We start from the raw sequence: 20,803 nt of genomic DNA on the forward strand, positions 1-20,803 counted from the left end.
TTACCTATTATATGCTATTGATAATAAATTAATATAATTGATCTTTTGACTCCATGTGAATACAGCTATGTTCAAATTTTACTGACTCTTGGAAATGATGAAATGGAGGTTAAAATGTAGAGGGATGAATGTGAATAGGAGAGCAAGGTTGTTTTATTCAGTATGGAAAAGAAGAAAAAGTGTGCGTGTGTGTGTGTGTGTGAGAGAGAGAGAGAGAGAGGGAGGGAGGGAGGGAGGGAGAAAATGTGTATGGTGCATATTTGTATTTAGGACCAAATAATGATGCAAACTGTGGACACTGAAAAGAATTGCTGATTTTGGAGTGCATCTGAGGCAGTTGCTAAGTCATAGGGCCTTTGTGCAACATTGCCTGTGATTAAAGCCCAAAACATGTTCACAGTTTGTATCTAGAAATTGTAAACCTCTGACATATTCTTTTTGTCATATAAATGAATATGTAATCTGATCCAAGAGTCCAGTTTATTGATTTTTAAACTACCAAAACATGATTTTTATTCATAAAGAATAAGCAGTTTCTTAAAAGACTTAAAAGCACATTTTATAGAAGTTTCAATTTATTATACTTAGAAGTTATGCTATTTTTTTAAAAAAGCTTTGACAAAACAGTCTTTTATTTATTTACACATTTCATTTAATTTAAAAATGGCCTTTCTAGGGCAGCAAAAAAGAGTAAATACAATTATAGACTTTAAATGTTAAAATTCAAAAAGTGAAATATAACTTAAAGGACTATATTGTACATATTTGTTATTTTGATTTTATTTAATGTATTATAGTTATTTTAATATCTCCAAATACCTCAATGTCCAATGAGATTTGAAACTGTAGATCCATTGAACAAATAAATGTGTGTAGACTACCAATCTTATTGAATTTGAAATGGATCATCAGGACTTGACCTTTTTCATTGATCTTAGATGGATTCATGTGGGCATAGTTTGCTTTACATATTCGGACTGAATTGGTTTGGAAACATGTCAGTAATATATGGCTATCATAGAATTAATGATTAATCCACCAAACCCCCAAGCAATTGTATTTTGCATCAGTTGAACTGTTCGAATGGTTTAAAGTTGAAACTCAAATACTTTGGCCACCTAATGAGAAAGGAGGACTCACTGGAGAAGAGCCTAATGCTGGGAAAGATTGAGGGCAAGAGAAGAAGGGGACGACAGAGAATGAGGTGGCTGGATGGAGTCACTGAAGCAGTAGGCATGAGCTTAAATGGACTCCAGATGATGGTACATGAAGGCCCAGAGGAATGTTGTCCATATATTGCGATGGGTCGGACACAACTTCGCAACTAACAACAACAATGGTCTAACGGGCCCAGATTGATTACATTTAGTAGCATAATCTGCATGTAATTAATGCATGTATGATCAAAGAAAATCCATACCCATTAGTGAATAAAGTTAGTGTATCAATCTAAGCGGTTGCCATCCCAGTTTGCACAGAAGATCATAACCCCAAGTTCAAATTTGAGCTTTCAGTGAGGGGTCTAATCTTACGTACCACAGCATGCACCTCATTAGCTAGATCAGTCATTTTATTTATTTATTTATTTTAATCCCATTTATATTCCGCCCTTCTCCGAAGACTCAGGGCGGCTTACAATTTAAGCACAAACCAATGTGCTTAGCAATTCCCACAGCACGTCTAGTTTTCTGTAGATTAGTGTTCAGTTCATCTATATCCATTCCAAAATTACTGGCTTCAGAACATGAGTTGATATTTACCATTAAGCTTATAAGGCCAGCTCCCAACTCAATGTAATATAAAATTGTTGCAACAACTCAGCAAACCTGTATTCACTAGGCTACCCAAAACTGCTTACCCCTTATGATACTTTGATGCAAAATTTCTTAGAGTAGAGTAGTCATGGAATAACCCAGAATATATATTATTTAAATATACGTATTTGTTTAAAAGTCTTTTCTGATCATGGGCTCAAGTTTTTAATCCAGTGAACTTTTAATGCAGTTCAGCATTGCACTATGTCATTATAACAAACCCTGGTGGCTTAGTTTGCTCAATAACTGTAGTGTCTGTTTAATCTTCATGCTAAACCAATCAAGCTACTTTATAATTTAACATAATATATGAAGCCAGCCCATTATTTCATTGTCTTGAAGTCCTATGGAGATTTGTACTGTGGTCAAGAGTTTGGAAATTATCATTACAGTGGCTTGATAATACTTTTAAATCATTCTCTAAACATAGTGCAAAAGCTGGATGCTACCAGACTTTAGGTAATATGTTTCATTTTTAATAACTGATCTAGTGGTTTTTTAAAAAATGTGCTCTCATATAATTTTTAGTCTATATATGTAGCATGTTCAAAATCACTACCATAAGCACCAAGGATTAAAACCAGTGAGAAGGGAATCCAGCCCCTTTAGAATTCTGATTAACTTTAGGCTCATTTCATTATTAAATATGATGAGCTGAACATTGTAAAATGTTACAACTTCATAAAGGTTTTTGCAAATTCATGAATTATATGGCTGCCCATTTCAGGTGCCTCTGAAGGGTATACAAGGATTAAAAAATAAAAGGCCATGATTTATACAACTAGTGCCCAAGGGGAAACAATAACTCACACTTCCCTCCCCCCCCACAAATACTTAATAAAATGCTTAATAAGAATGTTATAATTTATTTATACCTGACTTTAAGTTCAGAGGGATAATCCAGCAGTTATTGGTTATAGGTAAAAACATATATCCTATAATTTAGTTCTTATCCTCTTTAAATATAACTCATGTTGGAAGCAGACGTATGCTGAACAATTTCAACACAATAGGTTAACATGCAACTTAAATGGTACCCAGATTTTATTTTACTGTGTTCATACTGAAAACCACGTAGCCAAGAGTCAAGCCATACTTTCAGAATTTGTAATATTTCTTTAAGTATTGTTAAACTTTACTTTTTTTGTTGCAGGAAGCTGTATGGTTCCTATCTAACATCACTGCAGGAAATCAGCAGCAAGTCCAGGCTGTGATAGATGCTAACCTTGTACCAATGATAATACATCTTTTAGATAAGGTTAGACAAACATTTACTTAAATTATTTAGGTGGGTGCATATATGTCTGCCTGATAGCTCACTTAACTCAGTAAACTTAGCTTTTTTCTAGCAAGGCAAGTACCAATCCTCAAGCAAGCTGCTGATTATATCACTTAAATAATTATAATTCAAGACTGAGAGAATGAAGTTATGTAAGAGACAAAGTTGATTAAAGAGACTAAGATATTTTAAATCTGTGGTAATTTATCTAATGAACAATATATCAATTCCATAAACAGCATTTTTCTTTTCAATAGATTTCTTAGTTGTTGTCTACTACTGCTATATGCCTTGCGCAATAATGAAACATTAAAAGTACCAAATTTTACAATGCAAATCAGGTATTAATCTCCAGATGCTTTCAAAGGCAGTCATATGTCAACAAAATGCTGCAGGACAGTCTGGACTAAATGCAGTATTTCTTTGGGAGAGATAGTGAGGATCTTTTCATGTACAGAAGTTCTGCTGCAAGCAGTAGCCTAACTAAATAGCTCAAAACATATTTTAGCCATTTTTCTACATTTGTACAATGAATACCACAGAAGTCTTGGTTTTCCAAATTTGGATGAGGTTATCATTTCGTATTTTAGAACAAGTAAATTGTAATACAAAGCAGACATCATATTTGCTCGTCAAACTGAAGGCTAAATTGTATCAGGCAATATTGTGGGATATTTGCAGTTTTGATAGCATGATATGGACCCTGTTAGAGTTGGGAAGGTCTACCAACACAAAATGGGACTCATAATGCAGTAATTTTAGTGGTGGCATTAAAGCTATTACCTATAAATATCTGCAGGCAGTAAGGTCACTCTGTGTGGAGAGAGTTTCCTCCTTTAAATTTCTGGGAGTCTACCTCTGTGAAGATCTGACCTGGAAAGTTAACACAACCCAGGTGGCTAGAAAGGCCCAACAGAGGCTTCACTTTCTTAGGGTCTTGTGGAAGAACAGGGTAGAACAACGGCTAATGACCCTCTTTTACCAGTCTACTATAGAGAGCGTCGTCTCGTATGGTATTCTGGTTTGGTATGCTGGTCTGGCAGCCGCGGACAGGAAAGTATTACAGAGGGTAGTGAGCACAGCACAAGACATTGTGGGCTGTCCCCTGACACCACTGGATGACATCGCCAGGGCTCGTTGCCTTGGAAGAGTGAGGAAGATTCTCAGGGATGACTCATACCCTGGATGTTATCTCTTTACTCTCCTACCATCCGGTAGGAGATATAGGAATATAGCCAGCCGTACCAACAGGCTGAAAAATAGCTTTTATCTGTGGGCTGCTAGGCTTTTGAATGGGATATAATCTCTGTGAACTTATGCAGAATTGACTTGGGAGGCCGGTGTGTGGTGTAGTTGGTTCACATGGTGTGGTAGGATGGAGGGTTTGTTGTCACTGTGTGTTGGGGGGAGGGAGCACGGGGAGAGGCTCAGGTAATCTCAATGTACACATGTTGTACTTTGACAATAAAGGTTTATTATTATTATCATTATTAACAGAAATTAGGTTGGTATTCTATTCTCTTTCCTGCCATTTTTTTTCCCTTGCATGTCAACTCCAAGCAGAAATATACATAGCCACTTGGCCCAATGATCCCTTGCTTTATGAATTAAGGGATTAAAAGGATTTGAGGAAATGAACTTATACTGCCTCCCAAATCAGTGTAGCTAGCTTCTACTGTGGGTAGTTCACTAATAGTTAATAATAGTTTTAAACTTTTATGCAGCCCAACTCTCAACTACTCTAGACAGCTGACAACAATCAAATTACAATAAAATCAGTAAACCATTAAAATTAGAAGATCGCAAGTTCAGTGAAGCAGCAGTTTCTTTTTCACAACAGGGTCTGGGTAGAAAACCGAATCTTCTCAGCACTGTTAACCATTTGATAGGAATGAGTCAGAGACATCATCTCCCCACCAAACTCATATAACCTCCAGACTTTGGGACAGAGCCTTGACAGCTTTACTTGGCTGCCCAGGGTAGAAATATATAATTTATTATCATAAGCATACTGATGATACTGAACCCCAAATTGGCAGATGACCTTACCCAGCACTATCATGTAGATGTTGAAAAGAAGGGGCGAAAGAGAGGAACTCTGTGGAGTCAGGAATCCAGTCAGTTCAAATGAATATAGTTTTATTGCATGCTAATGCTTTCTACAAGAATCTGAATACTAACCATCAAAGCAAATTGACAGCAGATAAGAATCAACAGAATTCAAGGTGGGCTAATTTAGATCTCCTGCGGGCATGAAGGGCACTCAAAGCTGATGACATGTTTGATCCCTCCCTTGGGCTCAGGCTGATCATCTCCTACAGTTAATAGTCAAAGTACAGGTAGTCCGTGACTTAGTACCATTCTCTTAGCAATAGTTCAGAGTTAAGACAAATCCCCCAAAAAGGACTTATGACCCAGATTTGAAGCTCCAATGCACGTGCGCACGCGCGCACACACACACACACCCACACCCACACACACCCCGGCAGTCACATTAACACATTTTTTTACACTTTGCAATATACATTGTTTTTTTCCAGAAAGTTGCATTTACTTTTGGTTTCTGGGTAAATATCCCCATAGTGAACAATGGGTTTGTTTAATGACCACAATGTTCACTTTACCACTGGAAACTTTTTTATAAAATTGGCCACCCACTTTATGACCACAATTTACAACTGAAATTGCATGCTCAGTTACAGTCATAATTCAAGTACTATCTATACCCATTTTGGTTCTGATGCTGGGGAAAAATCAGCCTTTGGGAGACAGGAGATTGGACTTTAACAAATTAAGTGATATTAAACTAATTTTTAAGTTTGACCATTAAAAGTCTTTCATTTACTTTATTAAGAAAAGCCTGAAAATAATGTATCAACTTTTTCATATTTTTAGGGTGACTTTGGTACACAAAAGGAAGCTGCTTGGGCTATAAGTAACCTGACAATCAGTGGAAGAAAAGATCAAGTAAGTAATACTTCATACATACTTGAGGCAAGGGAATATGGTAGAATTAAAATGCAAATACAAATGGGAGGCACAGTCCAATTAAAAGAAGTTATTTAGATTCAGTTTGTGTTTTGTTCAGGTGTAATCTGTCTCAGATTGGAGTATACAAATTCTTCAATATTGTTTTCCAGTGTAAACCTGCTGAGAACTGAATTACATAACTGTATTAGATTTGTTTTGGAGACTTTTAAAGTTTATACTCGAAAAAGTCTTTAGAATAGTTTTAACTTCTGGTTAACTGAAACAAAAATGTCTCAAAATAGTTTCCAGTCTCACATTACTTAAGTTGATAGTTCAGTTAGAGTCTGGTATAAAAATAGATAATAGTACTTTAAGGGTATTCTCAGAATAAACATTATTAAGGTAAATTATTACAGTTCAATTTTTTTTCTGTAAAGTAATTAAAATCATATGTGTATTTTCAATTATTTAAACCAAAAGATTATAAATAGTATTCAATGCACAGAATATTTATAATTTATTGATGCACAGAATGTTTTCCTATGTTCCCTTCTTACTGCAGTGGCCTTCACTCATAGGTCAGCATATAGGTTGTGATGAGGCATAATAGAATAACTGGTAGACCTCACTTAATTACTGCCCTGTTTAGCAAATGTTCAGTTAGATAACACTGAAAGATTAACTATATGAAAGTCCTCACACTTATGACCATTACAGCATCCAGTTGTCACAAGATCGTTTTTTGTGTGCCTCACAGCTAGCTTCTGACAAGCAATAAAGAAGCCAGCAGTAAAATCACATGTTGTGATCGTGTGGTGTCTCATTTAACAACTGGGTCACTTACTAGCAGAATTGCTGGTGACAATTGTGGTCATTAAGCAGGGACTACCTGTAGTGGAAATTGTGTAGATACATTTGTACAGAAAAGTATATTTCTATTTATGCAAAGAACTTTAAGTTCAAAAAATTGGATTATTTTACATTAAATTAAATTACCATCCTTAAACTTTAAATCAGTAGGAACATGCAATATCTTAGAAATTGTGAATTTCTAAATTCATCAAATGTGTGTTCAGTCTGATAAATAACAATACTTAAAAAAAAAATTTATCATTAAGATCTATGTAAACTCTAGTCAGGGGTCCCCAATCCCTGGGCCATAGACCGGTACTGGGCCATGGCATACCAGCAACTGGGCCACACAAACAAGCAAAGCCCCATCTGTGAGATGCAGGCAGCACACAAAACCACGCCCCCTCTGGTCTGCGGAAAAATGTCCATGTAATCAGTCTCTGGTGCCCAAAAGGTTGGGGACCTCTGCTGTAGATGATACCTTTCAGGTTAAGGAATAATGAGAATCTATTCATTTATTGTTTTAAATATACATAAAGTTTTCTGTTTTTAACATTGTCTTCATTTATGGTCCTGATATCATTTATTTTTGTTTTTTAGGTGGCATATCTAATTCAACAAAATGTAATTCCTCCATTTTGCAACTTGTTAACAGTAAAAGATGCTCAGGTCGTGCAAGTAGTGCTGGATGGGCTAAGTAATATATTAAAAATGGCTGATGATGAGGCAGAAACCATAGCCAACCTTATTGAAGAATGTGGAGGTATAATTTAATTGTTTGATTTAGTAAAAGATTTGAATTTATACATTTCTATCAGTTTAAATTATTTCATATTTTGTCACAGATCCATAGATGTTGATATTCTAAAAATATACATATTTATTTATTGAAATGTGATTACAGAAATAATTATGTCCTGAAAATATTTTATTTATAGTTGATTATGAAGTTTTTCTTTGCTTTGCTTATAGGATTGGAGAAAATTGAACAACTACAAAATCATGAAAATGAAGACATCTACAAACTGGCTTATGAGATCATTGATCAATTCTTCTCTTCAGATGATGTAAGTAAATTCTGTTTATGAATATTGAATATGTATACCAAGCGCTCTGTTATGTTTGAAGGGTTAAAATTGGAAGTGCTTTATTTTTTAACCATTTTATTTTTATTTTCTGTTTCTCCAACCTGATGTATGAAAAATTATGCAGCTGTTACAGAGAAAGGGGAAGAGAGGGTTGTTCCCCTGATCAAAACTAATCCTGAAAAATTCACTGAATGCTCTTTTAAACTACAGGTATTCCTCGTTTAGCAATTGCAATTGGAATTGGCAAGCCAGTTGTTAAGCGAAGCAATTGCTAAGTGAAAAATCACATCACTATGCTTACGATTTTATTTAGGCTTTGCTTTACAGCAGGGATGTCAAACTGCTGGCTTGCGGGTTGGTTGCATCATGCAGAGGCTGCACCCACCCCAGCTCTGGAATGCAAAAAAAAGTCGCGATACGTCGCAACATGTCACATGACACAGCGAGTTTGACACCTGTACTTTACAGCATCAGAATGATATGGTACCAAATGGCAGGGAAGTTTCTGGAACGACTCATGAGGAAGTCGGATAAAAGGGCAAATCTTATAGTAGCCCTTTTCCCCATTCAACCATTCTTTGGGATGCTCACCCCATTGCTGGCATAATTAGCAGGAAGAGAATTGATGTTTTCCATTCATTAGAGAGAAAGGGATTACAAGAAAGTAAGCAGCCAGATAGTTGGGAATACACATTGAAAGAAATGTGCTAGCCCCACTGCAAGCCAGAGTGACTTGGGAAGCACACAACAGATTGTAGGGTGAAATTGATTTAAGATCTTATCAGTGTCAAGGCAGCAAGACCAGTGGTACGATCAACTAATTAAGGTCACAGTACTGAGTTTGTTGATTTGTAGTTAGCACATTCAGGGATAAGCTCAGCTGTGGACAAAAGCAACTCAGAAAGAGATCACTTATTCAGGCAATTTTTCTGCTCTGCAGGTTGAGGGGGGTGGGGGCAGCAGGATATGTCAGGTATATGATAACATACACCAGACCTGGGCATTTGACTACCCCCAGGCCACATCCGATCCTTTGGCTGTCCCTGTCTCACCAATATGAGGTCAACTGAAAATTAGAAATCAAATGTTAATGAGTGTGCCACAGAAGGCAGAAGAAGTCAAGTCAGATCTGGCTTACTGTGTGCTCCTTCAGTCAGCTGGCAGCCACAGGAGGATGAGGATAGAAAGCACTTTTCTGCGCTTGTGCAGCACTTGCCTCTCGTATGGAGCAGCCTGGGTTGATGGAGTTTGAGGACATCAAATTGGATTACATAGTTTCAGCCCTCCAGCACAGTCTGTTTCTCAAATGGCCTCTTGGGACAATTATCCACCCTTGACATATATTAACAGACAGTAAAAGCAAACATGCGACACAAAGTTTCTTTTTCATCACTATTGTAACTGCGAATTCTTGTTGTCCAAGGCAGGCATTAAATAAGAACTTATCTGTAATATTGCCAGTAATAAATCTACACCCACAAGCCAAAAGAGGAGTTTATAGGATGAAGTCTTTGTTTATTCCAGCAGCAAATGCAGTGTGGTGCCTTATAAATATACAGTATCTAATCCCAGATCTTGCTGTGGTTTTTTTGTTTGTTTTTTTACAGATAGATGAAGATCCAAGCCTTGTTCCTGAAACAATACAAGGTGGAACATTCGGTTTCAATTCATCTGCCAATGTACCTACAGAAGGGTTCCAGTTCTAGAGTGGTATTTCGGAATTTAGGTACAATGCAGCACTGAATAAAAAAAGGTTTGATCCATCAAGCTTGGCTCATGGGATCCGCTGCTGCATTAAATCGGGAAAGAAAATGTGAAGATTTCATTTGGAATCACAGAAAAGCCCGAATGAAGTCAAGATGGCGAGTGGGTGCGAATGAGAGTGAGTGGCAAAATGTAATGAAAAACTTCACACTGAATGCTTATATAGGTTGTTCAAAGGAAAAGGGCTACAGGTCAAAGATATTCAGTGCCTGAGGAGGGACATTGATTTAATTAGCGCAATTGTGGGGAAAATGCAGTACTATTCTATCATCAAGCCATGTAAGCATAAAGGAGAATAGGATGCCCATATCAGTCCAAGGAGAATGAGCCCAGGCCTTGCTAATGAAGCACCGTGTGAATGGACAACATTGATTGAATGTCTGGACTCAGTGCTGTGGGGCCACATGTTTTTTTTCAAATCTAGGGCTCTTTTGCTCATAAAGCAGACTCCTAGTCTTGGAGTGGGGTGTGTACGAGAGTATGGTTGTGATGCTGTATGTGAATGCATGCAAGCTTGATTTGCCTTCAGGGGGCTGATAATAACCCTAGTCAATCATCAAAAGGAGTGCATAAGTGTTATAACACTGGACACACACAAAAAAGAGACCGGTTTAGCAGCAGACTATGGTTTTACTCCTGCAGCCTGTGTTTTTATTTTATTTTATCCCTTTTAATTTTAGTTATTTTATTTCCTGTATGGCTTATTACTAGTTGCTTGTAAAGTCAGAAAACATTGAGGAAGGCTTCCCTGTGCATTTGCACCAGATGATTGTTCATTACTTCGAAAAAAGCTTTCCATATCATCAAAACTATTTTGTGTAGATTTTTGCATGGAATCCATACATTTCCTTCTTCTAACTATTGTGTTGCAGTACACAAAATTTATCATATTACTAGAAAACAATGTTTATCATCTTTTCATTTTCAGAGATGACATAAAGCTATTTTTGCATGTGGTAAACTACAGCATAGCTCATTTTTAGATTTTATTGAGTCCTGTAACCAGCTGTTTCTGTTGTGGTAGAATACCGTGCTGTGTTTCAATGTTAATTGTTTTCAACTTTGTTTTCTATGAAAATGATATGGAAACCTCAAAATAAAATTTGGTGCATATGTACTGCTGAAAAGATTGGAGATGTGAATAGATGTACAAATCAAGTCATGGTTTGAACACCGTTGATACCACCTAATCTGTCCAATTGTTCTAGACTTATCTTTAGATGTAGACAGCCATGAACAATCTATTTTGAGCCACTTTAGAGAGAACTTTGTATTCTTAACTTGCATGAAAATGCAAGTGTTTTTTGTAATTGGAATAATACCTCAATTTGAGGTTCTGCACACTAAATTAAAGATAACATTACAAATATGTACAAAAAGAAAACTCTTTATAAGGTGGCTCATTGTAGGAAATGCTGTGCCTTCCCCTTTGAGCACAAGTGTTGCATGATCAACAGTTTGCTGTAAGAAAACGTACCAGGTTAGCCACCATTAGCATCTATATCTCTACCTTGTGTTTTTTTTAAATCAGCTGGTAATTCTGAAATGCAGTAGAATGGATACAAATTATTTTGTGATCATAACTCTTTGTTGGACTAGAGTATTTTTGCAGCATTCCTTATCATCAGAAACATGGTTAAAAGTTTAAAACTAGATGCAGCAGAAAACTAGCTTGTGAAATTTATCCAAGTAGAATGCAGGCTAGGCTGTCTTGGGGAAAATAAACATTAAAACTTAAAACAATATTATGTTGGCGTATGTATTTTTGTCTAAAGAAATATTTGCATCCTGCCCAGTATCATGGTGCAATAATTTCTTATTTCCTTTTCTAATTTCCATGTTCCATTTATTCATTTTAAGCAAGGGTAAAATACTTCAATATTCTGCATTCATCAACTGGAATGAACACATTCAGCCATATCAAAACTTTCTCTTAAGTCATTAATTACAATAATATGCGCAAAATAAGTTTTAGAAATATTTAGGATTGTTCAGCTGCTTGCCAAATCACAAACACAACTTCGAGATTGCACATGGCAATTTAGTTGCTCCATTTTTTCTGGCTAGAAATAGATCATATACTGTCAGTGGGGAGATGTATAGTTTACATGGGACAAGACCACCCAGGGAATTGATACACACTAAAAAGTTAATAAGGAAGCCAGTTTGGTGTAGGGTTACACTAGGCTAGAAATCCAGAGATCTTGAGTTATAGTTTCACCTCACAAACCCTGCTGAGTGACCATGGACTAGTCATCCTCTCATCCCTAGAAAGGAAGCAGTGGCAAACAACTTCTGAACAATTTTGCCAGGAAAACTGAGTACATGTCCAGGCAGTCTCTTATAGTACAACATGATTGAACTGGGGGGGGGAGAGAGAAGGGGTTAAAATGGGATAGGTAAAATTGTAGCTCAAGAGTGTAACTGCATTTTTTACATTAAAACTAAATTTATTGCTTAAAACTATATTCTTAATACATGACAGAAGTTGTTCCGCTGATTTTATCCCCAAATAGAATGTTTGCAATGATTTTTAAAAGAAAATGAGGAAACGCCATTTGAGGTTACAAAAGCTCTTTTTTTTTTCTTTCCCGTGTGTAGCAGATGTCAAATTTAATTGAAAATGTTTTTTACAAGAAAAAATATCTTACTGATGGCTATTTTAAATATTTTTAAAGTGATCTGCCTATTTGTGTTTGCACAGTGCATATTTAAATCCAAGATTCAAAATTAGCTTATTGCTCCATTTTGAATCCACTAATAAAACTTTTGGATCTTAAGTATTTGAAGGCCAAGTACTGTATCTGTCAAAGGCAGCTTTGTAACTGGTTCATGTTCACCTTAGAGATAGTACTTAAAAACAAACTACCCTATAATAAATCTCTCACAAGAAACAAGATGGTCTAAGAATAAATATCAATAAAGGGTGGGGAGAGGAAGCAAGACTGAAGAATCAGATAAGCTTCAGAACATACATCATTCAGAAAATATATCTAATAAAGATAAATTGCTTAATAAAATGTGATACAATCTAAAGCTGGAGGTAGTGTATCAGTATTTAGGTGAGATAGCTGGCTTGCCTCAAGATATTTCCTCAACAAATGGCTCAAAGTATGATACTGTGATCTCTGGAAATGATAGTTCTCTATTTTAGAATTGTAGACCAAGTTCCTGTTGTGATCTGAATTTTAACATTAATTCACACAGAAGTACTGAAATAACCTTTGAAAAGTAGCTGGTCTGATTTGAACAAAATGGTTATAGTGGTAGAAATACAATCTTAAAGGTGAACAATTGTGTAAATCTGAAGACTACACCACCTAAAACTGAAATTTACTCAGCTGAAGTAACTCAGCTGAAGTAACTATTATAAAATGCCTGCATTTAGTTTTCCACTGTTTCACAGGACGTTTATTTTTTATTTTATTATTTTTCATTTCCCCTTAATGAATGTCCAGTGAAATTATTTCTCCAAAGTAAAAATATCCTTTAAGGATAAATACGGGAAAGGGATAATAGTGCTCGAGTCTTGCTTTCCTAACACGTTCAGATTGTTGAGGTTGGTCCAAAAGTATGTGCGCTTTTGGCTTCCAGATTGCCGGTCAGAAACTAGGTTTCAGAACTGCAAACAGTCTCTTCATTTTCACCCTCCGCCACTTTAGCTAAATGCTTATTTTCCCTCCGGAATAGCCGCCGCGGCCACCCTCGGCCAGGGTCCTCTTTCGCTTTCTGCTGTCCCCTTCCTTTTTCTAGAGAACATTCATGGGAAGAAGACGTCTGCAGTTTTCTGCAGTTTTCACAATCGTAGAGCTCTTTCTCTGACGCCATGTCGTCCGTTGAGCTGCTCTGGCGTCCAACTGTATTCCTCAAAGAGAAGGACGCTGCGGAGCTGTCGGTAAATTCTCCCGGTCCAACGCGGCTCGGGAAGAATCTTAACTCCTCAAGCTTTTCCAAATCCCGGGTGGTGCGTGGCGGTTCTATCGGCGCCGGGGTTTTCAAACTTACGTAAGTGGCGGCGGCTGACAGGATGCAGGCCAGGAAGCCCAAGAAAAGGCTCTGCCCGGGGCTGATGGATAAATCGTAGCCCTGAAATTCCTTCCTGGTGCGGATCCGTCTGCTGATCACCTGCAAGAGGCAGAAACCGAGCGCCGTCGCGCAAGCGATCAACAGCGCAGCGAAGCCGTGGCACAGCGGCGCCCACGAGCGCCACCGCCGCCATCCCAAGAAGTCCAGCGTCAGGGCCAACGAGCCAATCAGCACGCTGAAGACGCAGCAGAAAGCGATGGCCAACATGAGGGGAGCCCCGTTCGGGCCCAGGAGCAGCGACCCGGAAGCGGGACCGGCCTTGTTGATGACCCAAGACGCTCCCAGCACAATCTGTATCTCTCCGCCGCTCACCAGCACCCAGCTGGGATAAGCGCCCGCCGTGCCCACCACGGCTAAGGCCATGCTTTGCGTCAGCGCCGCTGCCAAGTTTCCCTCCCGCTGGCGTCTCCTTCGCCTCCGCCGAATCAAGTGGAGTCTTCTGGGCTCCGGGAGGCTTCTGGCGTCCTCGGTACTCTTGCCCGTCTCCATCACGATCAGCCGCGATCCCCTAGGGCGCCGGCTCGCCTGCCTCTGCTTTGCCCGGCGACTTGGTCAGAACACGACAGGGACAGTTAAAGCCCGACTTGGGGCTGGGGTGGGGAAGAGAAGATGGGGAAGAAAATCCCGCTTTTCCCGCCAGGCGAGTGCGGTTTGGTTTTGCGGAGTGAACAGTTCGCAGCTACAGGTACTAACTAGCCTTGGTGGAGAAAGATCTTCCCGATTGATGGTTCCCAATTACCCGCTAAAGTTATCTGTTGGCTTTCAAACGTGACGAATGTAAGCTGCGGATAGGCCACGTTCTCACTAAATTTCAATTCAGACGGGAGTTTTTGTCAACCTTTCGTTACTTGGGAACATTTCAAGAACGATATCCATAAAATCGTACAGAATGCCATCGCTCTTTGACTAATCCCCGCTCTGTGCTTGGGACTACAAACGCTGTTAGAATTTTTGTCGAGGAGGCGGGATTCTGAACCCTGGCATATAAATTACTATTTTAAAAACCGTTAAACCCGGAGAGTTCTGATGAAATACAAACAAGCGCGCAGGAATAGACCAGTGTAAAAAGATGGGGTGTATCCTTTACTTTTGGGTTGGGGGGGATGGGCCAAGCATTGCATTGGGATTGTTAAAAGCAGACGTACTAAATTACAAATGTATTACACATTAACAATTTTAATAGCTTGGGAGTCCTTTGTAAAGTGAAGAACAATTGTTAAATTTTGCAGTTGTGGTTATTTTTCTTAATTATTGATAATATGAAATCTTAGTGGTCTAACTGGTTCCTAGAGCCATGATATCTGACAAGTTTGTTCCAGACACAATTGTATTTTGGGATCAAGAAACAAACTGCCTCAAGTTTCAAATACTGTATAATTTTCAATCAGTTGTTTTTCAATAGAACTATTTTTTACTTTTTTTATCCTGGCTGATGAATATTCCCTAAAGCCATAAACAGTTGGAGAACTGGTACTTGAAGAATCATTTTATTCCATATCTATTTGAACATACATTATTTTTTCAGTCTTCTTATCCAAAAGATGAAACATGGCCATTATAACATTAAAATAAAATGATAATGGGGAGAGAGATGTTCTATGAAATATTTTCCTTCGATATAATCTGGATTCTAAAGTCAATTATCCTGAAATATTGTTGATATATATATATGTTTTCTGAATTCATGATACCCTAGAGGTTTGTGATATAATTAATTACAGTATTGCAATTTAACCGGACTTACCTTGCCACAAAATCAAAACTCTGCTAAACTCCAGCATTTAAAGGAAAGCAGTATGAATAATTGTATATATTTTAGTCCTTCGGGAGAAGGGAGGTATACAAATAAAATTAATAAATAATAATAAATAAATAAATAATGTGCAAACACGACTTATGGCAGGCTTCTTCAATCTGGGCATCTCAAGATAATATGGAATAATTCATGAAATTGCTGAGGCTTCCAGGAGATGGAAGTCCACCCCGAGAATATCCAAGAGGCACACCCATGTGTAGGGTTGCTCATATGTCTGGTATTGAATATAATTTTCCCAATTTTCTGAGTTTGTGAAATCTGTCACACTGTCAGATTCTGAATAAATTTAAATGCTTGATTATTACAGTATAGCAATAGCACTTAGACTTATATACTGCTTCACAGTGCTTTACAGTACTCTGAATGGTTTACACTAGTGTCAGCATATTGCCTCCAACAATCTAGATCAGACATGTCAAACTTGCAACGTCATGTGACGTCACGCAACGTATCGGGACTGTTTTGCCATTGCCAGCAATGGGGTGGGTGTGGCTTCCGGATGATGTGTCTGGCCCGCGGGCCGGTGGTTTGACACCCCTGATCTAGATACTCATTTTACTATCTCAGAAGGATGGAAGGCTGAGTCAACCTTGAGCGGCCAGGATCAAACTCCTGGCAGTTGGCAGTTAGCCTGCTATGCTGCATTCTAACCACTGCGCCACCATGGAAATATTTTACAATATTTTGGTACCATATATATATCAAACAGAAGTATGCCAACCTGATACCCAGATTTGACTCAATTTTACTCTAGGTAATATTTGGATCCTTGAGTTATACCAACGGTTTGTTTGGTTTTTGCTTTTGGCCTTCCAAACAATAGTTTTAAAAATCTTTATAAATAAAGATTAAAATTCCTTTACTTCAGGAAAAGGAAAGTTTGAAAGTTTAATGAAGCTGTGCAGAAGATTAGCTTATGTTCACGATTGTGTAAAATGGCAACTTGTTTTTTATTAGAGCATGAAAAGAAACACATCAGATAACATACTGAGTAAAGAGTGATTTGTATTATCACATTTATTCTGAAATGGATTTTAACTGTCCAGACACAATTCCAGACATTTCTCAGAATTTTTATGGCAGGTTATAAAATATACAATTAATTTTATCAGTAAAAACAGATGCTCATACACTCTGAAAAGATAAACATTATTTATGACACAGTGGCAAAAGTATATCATTATTTGCTTTTTCAAACTTATTATAGTAAACATTTCACAATATGTCAGAGTATGTACTTTAAAAAAAGGTAAAGGTTCCCCCGCACATGCATGCTAGTTGTTTCCGACTCTAGGGGCCGGAGCTCATCTCTGTTTCAAAGCCGAAGAGCCCAGGTCATATAGAAAATAAATATGAAGTCTTTGTTTATAAAGTTTTGTGGATTATGTATATAATAGATGGGAGATCACAGTCCATTGGTGTTTTCCTGCAGAATCGGAGGTGTAAATATTCTGCATTGTTACATCTACTAGTCAGAAAAAGAATGTTTTAAAAATTCTAAGCATATCATATTGTCTTTATTTTTGATACCTAGTTTGCTTATTTCAGTCATAGCCACTGGTTCTTCACAGTTAGAAATGGTTATCAAATATCATTTCCGCACATTTCTACTGGAAAGGTGGGTAAATATTTCCTTTATCTTTAACATTCTGAAAATACTTTAGGTAAGGTAAGGTAAGGTAAAGATTCCCCCACACATGCGTGCTAGTCGTTTCCAACTCTAGGGGCCGGTGCTCATCTCCGTTTCAAAGCCGCTTGTCCGAGGACGTCTCTGTGGTCATGTGGCCAGTATGATTAGACGGCAAAGGTGCACGGAACGCTGTTACCTTCCCACCGTAGTGGTCCCTATTTTTCTACTTGCATTTTTACGTGCTTTCGAACTGCTAGGTTGGCAGAAGCTGGGACGAGTAACAGGCGCTCACTCTGTTATGCGGCACTTAGGATTCGACCCGCCAAACTGCTGACCTTCTGATCGAAAAGCTCAGCGTCCTAACCCACTGAGCCACCGCGTCCCTATGAAAATACTTTAGTATTTACTAATTGTTCAGCAGCAGAATAGTCTATATAAAAGATTTATCAAATTGATCACAACCTTCCTTAGGCTAGTATGCCCCAGATTTAAAATGCTTGTAGTCCTTGTGAGTTGCTCCAGCAGATTGCCTCAGGGGTGTTCAGTTACCTGACTAAAATGTGATCTCATCTACTGTTGAATATTCTAGATCTCGTTTGAAAGATGGCACATATGAAATTCAACACTGAAAAAGCACAATTAAAGAGTTCATGTAGTCCTCAACTTAAGACCATTAGTTCAGCAGTTACGGTTGCTGCAGTGCCCCTACAGTAATGTGATCACCATTTGACCATTTTGTAAGCTGGCTGCCCTTACGACCAGCTGCAGGGACACTGAAATTGCCTCCATCTCACCCAGTTGGGTCCCTTGGGCCTTCTTTCACTCCGCTGGGTCCCCATAGTTTTTGGGCCTGCTTCCTGCCCAGCTAGGCCTCACATCCTTGGATTTTTTGCGCCAGACCTTCATTTACATCTTCCAAAGATCACCTTTCCAAAAGAGCGCCAGATTGATGCACCACATAGCCGCCTTATACAAAGCCACCTCATGGCATTCTGGAATCAACCACCATTCTCAGATCACAAGAACTGTGGCCTCTTCCAAAATGACATCAGCTTCTGGGATGCCATGAGGCAGCTACTATATAGGAAGGCTACACAGTATAACAGCTGGGTATGCTTTCCAAAAGGTGATCTTTGTAAATCGCCTTTCCAAAACAGAATCAGCTGATGTACCACCTTGTGCATTCCCAGAAGCAGATGAATTCTGAACCTATGATACCATAATGTAGCAGTACAGTATACGTGTAGAACCAAGCAGTATGGCCTTTTGTAATGAAATTTTGTCAATGTACAGATAATCTAATGCCATCAAGATTTTCTGGTATGGCATTGTGTCAATAACCACTGGGACCACCACACCTGGTTTAGGTCAATCTTTCAAGTTCAGTTTTCAGATCTTTATATTGTGTGAGCTTTTACAATTGTCTTCTATTCTACTAAATCCTAAGATTGCCACATCAACTGTCCACATTTTTCTCTCCAGCCAGTTAAACCTGGTGTGTTATGTGCCTAGACTTTTATCAGCTTATATTCAGAAATCCCACAGTATTTTAACATGCTTATTTTTATTGCTTTTTCAGCATATGTTCCCACCAATTTTTCATTATTGGCACATAATTTTTACAGATTTTCAAGTGAATCATTTTGGTGACTGTGTTATTGTTTATAATCAGTTTGTGTTCTTTTTTTGCATGCTTCTTTACACAATCTGTACTTTGAATCGTTTTTCAATTTTGGTTTTGATTGCTTTACTTAGAATAGTTTGCTTTTGAGCAACCCAAAGCAAGGCACCAGTTCTTTTTTTTAAAAAAAAAATATTTTCCAATTGTAAGGCATTGGCCGCTCTTATTTTTTTCTCCTTGAGCTTTTCTTTGCCAACGTTCTATTCATGTTATTACTTATTTTGATATTTCCGTTGTCCCGTAGTGTCCTGTTCATTCACTAAGTTCTAATATATTTTTTTTAAATTCCATTTATATCCCGCCCTTCTCCGAAGACTCAGGGCGGCTTACAATTTAAGCACAAACCAATGTGCTTAGCAATAGGCTTCATTCTATGTATATGCCTGCTTATTAGGGCTTTCACCCCCCACCCCCCAAGCGGCATTATTACAAAGTCAGCTTATTGCCCCCAACAATCTGGGTCCTCATTTTACCTACCTCGGAAGGCTGAGTCAACCTTGAGCCTGGTGGGACTCGAACCTGCATTAATTGCAGGCAGCTGGTGTTACTTAAGGAGGCATTAGCCCACTGCTCCACCAAGGCTCCTTTAATTTAACTTGCATTTCCCTCCTCTTCCTCCGTTTTTCCGTAAACACCCCCATGGGATAGCTTGGGCTCAGAGCCAATGATTGGCGATTGGCCAAAGCCACCCAGTGAAGTGACACTGTACTTGAACACGGGTCTCGTTGCTCCTAGTGCAGGGGTAGGCAACCGTGGCTCTTTTATGACTCGTGGACTTCAACTCCCAGAATTCCTAGCTGGCTCAGGAATTCTGGGAGTTGAAGTCCACGAGTCATAAAAGAGCCACGGTTGCCTACCCCTGTCCTAGTGCATCACCTGAAGTCCTATTGGGGCAGTCCAGACTCCCCACGCGAAAGGTATCAGATCCAGTCTTAGCAACAAGAGGCGCGCCTGGCAAACTTGTTTTTGTTGCACTGCTACCGACAGTGGCGTAGCGTGGGTTGTCAGCACCCGGGGCAAGGCAAGTAATTTGCGCCCCCTAACCCGTGGATTTTAGCACTCGAGTCTCTTCCACTAGATTAGTTAAAGAAACCCTTCTTCTTGCTGCTGCCTGGGCTGGTCTAGTGTGGTTCTCTCCCGTGCTCAACGCTGCGCTGGGCGGCCGCTGCACTGTCCCTCCCCCAAATAGTCCCTCGCTCTCTCTCCGCACCGCACACCTGGCACCCCCCCTCCACAGTGGGCAGCGACCCGGCGGCTCGGATTGGATTCGCACAGCCAGCACTGCAGTGAGAGTGAGTGAGCCAGGCAGGGGCAGAGAGTTGCAAGTGTGAGCGCACCCCCCCAGATGTTGCGCCCGGTGCGACCGGCCCCCCCTGCACCCCCCACGCTACACCACTGGCTACCGATCATCACCAAAGCACACTTCATTAAGACAAACTCTGTAGCATCTCGGCACGCTTTCGGACGCGCGTGTAAGTTTCCGCCTGGCTTTCAAATCTCGGAACGTTTGAAAGGCAGATCCGAGCGTTTTGTTTCTTCTGAAGTCTTCCAGAAAATTGTCAGGGGAAAAAACACACACACAAAAAAAAAACACCTCGGTCGGTTAAGCCCGGCCAAACGACAAAGAGATACAAATGACGTAGCGGCACCGCCCAGCCCAGGCGACCGTTAACGGTTATCTCGCGGGGAAACGCATCGCAGCCCCCCCCTCTCCCCCCCCACACTCCCGCCTCGATCCTTTCCTTTTCGAACAAAACCTACCGAAAGCTTGGATTGGCTCGAGGACGTTGGCTTCTTCCGGCGCGTGCGCAGCAGCGAAGCGG

General features: G+C 39.2%; 1 protein-coding gene across 2 annotated transcripts in view; it reads left to right on the plus strand.

The window, feature by feature from the left end:
- The window catches only part of KPNA4 (karyopherin subunit alpha 4), a 30,083-nt gene extending 18,571 nt beyond the window's left edge, over nt 1-11,512 (plus strand). For both annotated transcript variants that reach the window (XM_083363432.1, XM_083363433.1), the window contains exons 13-17: nt 2,968-3,072; nt 5,989-6,060; nt 7,516-7,678; nt 7,888-7,982; nt 9,611-11,512. In XM_083363432.1, coding sequence (XP_083219558.1) covers nt 2,968-3,072; nt 5,989-6,060; nt 7,516-7,678; nt 7,888-7,982; nt 9,611-9,709 — 534 coding nt within the window. In that variant the 3' untranslated portion in view covers nt 9,710-11,512. The remainder of the gene's footprint in view (nt 1-2,967; nt 3,073-5,988; nt 6,061-7,515; nt 7,679-7,887; nt 7,983-9,610) is intronic.
- Nucleotides 11,513-20,803: the final 9,291 nt, after the last annotated feature.

This window comes from Vipera ursinii (genome assembly GCF_947247035.1).
Source record: "Vipera ursinii genome assembly, chromosome: 5".
Lineage (NCBI taxonomy): Eukaryota > Metazoa > Chordata > Lepidosauria > Squamata > Viperidae > Vipera > Vipera ursinii.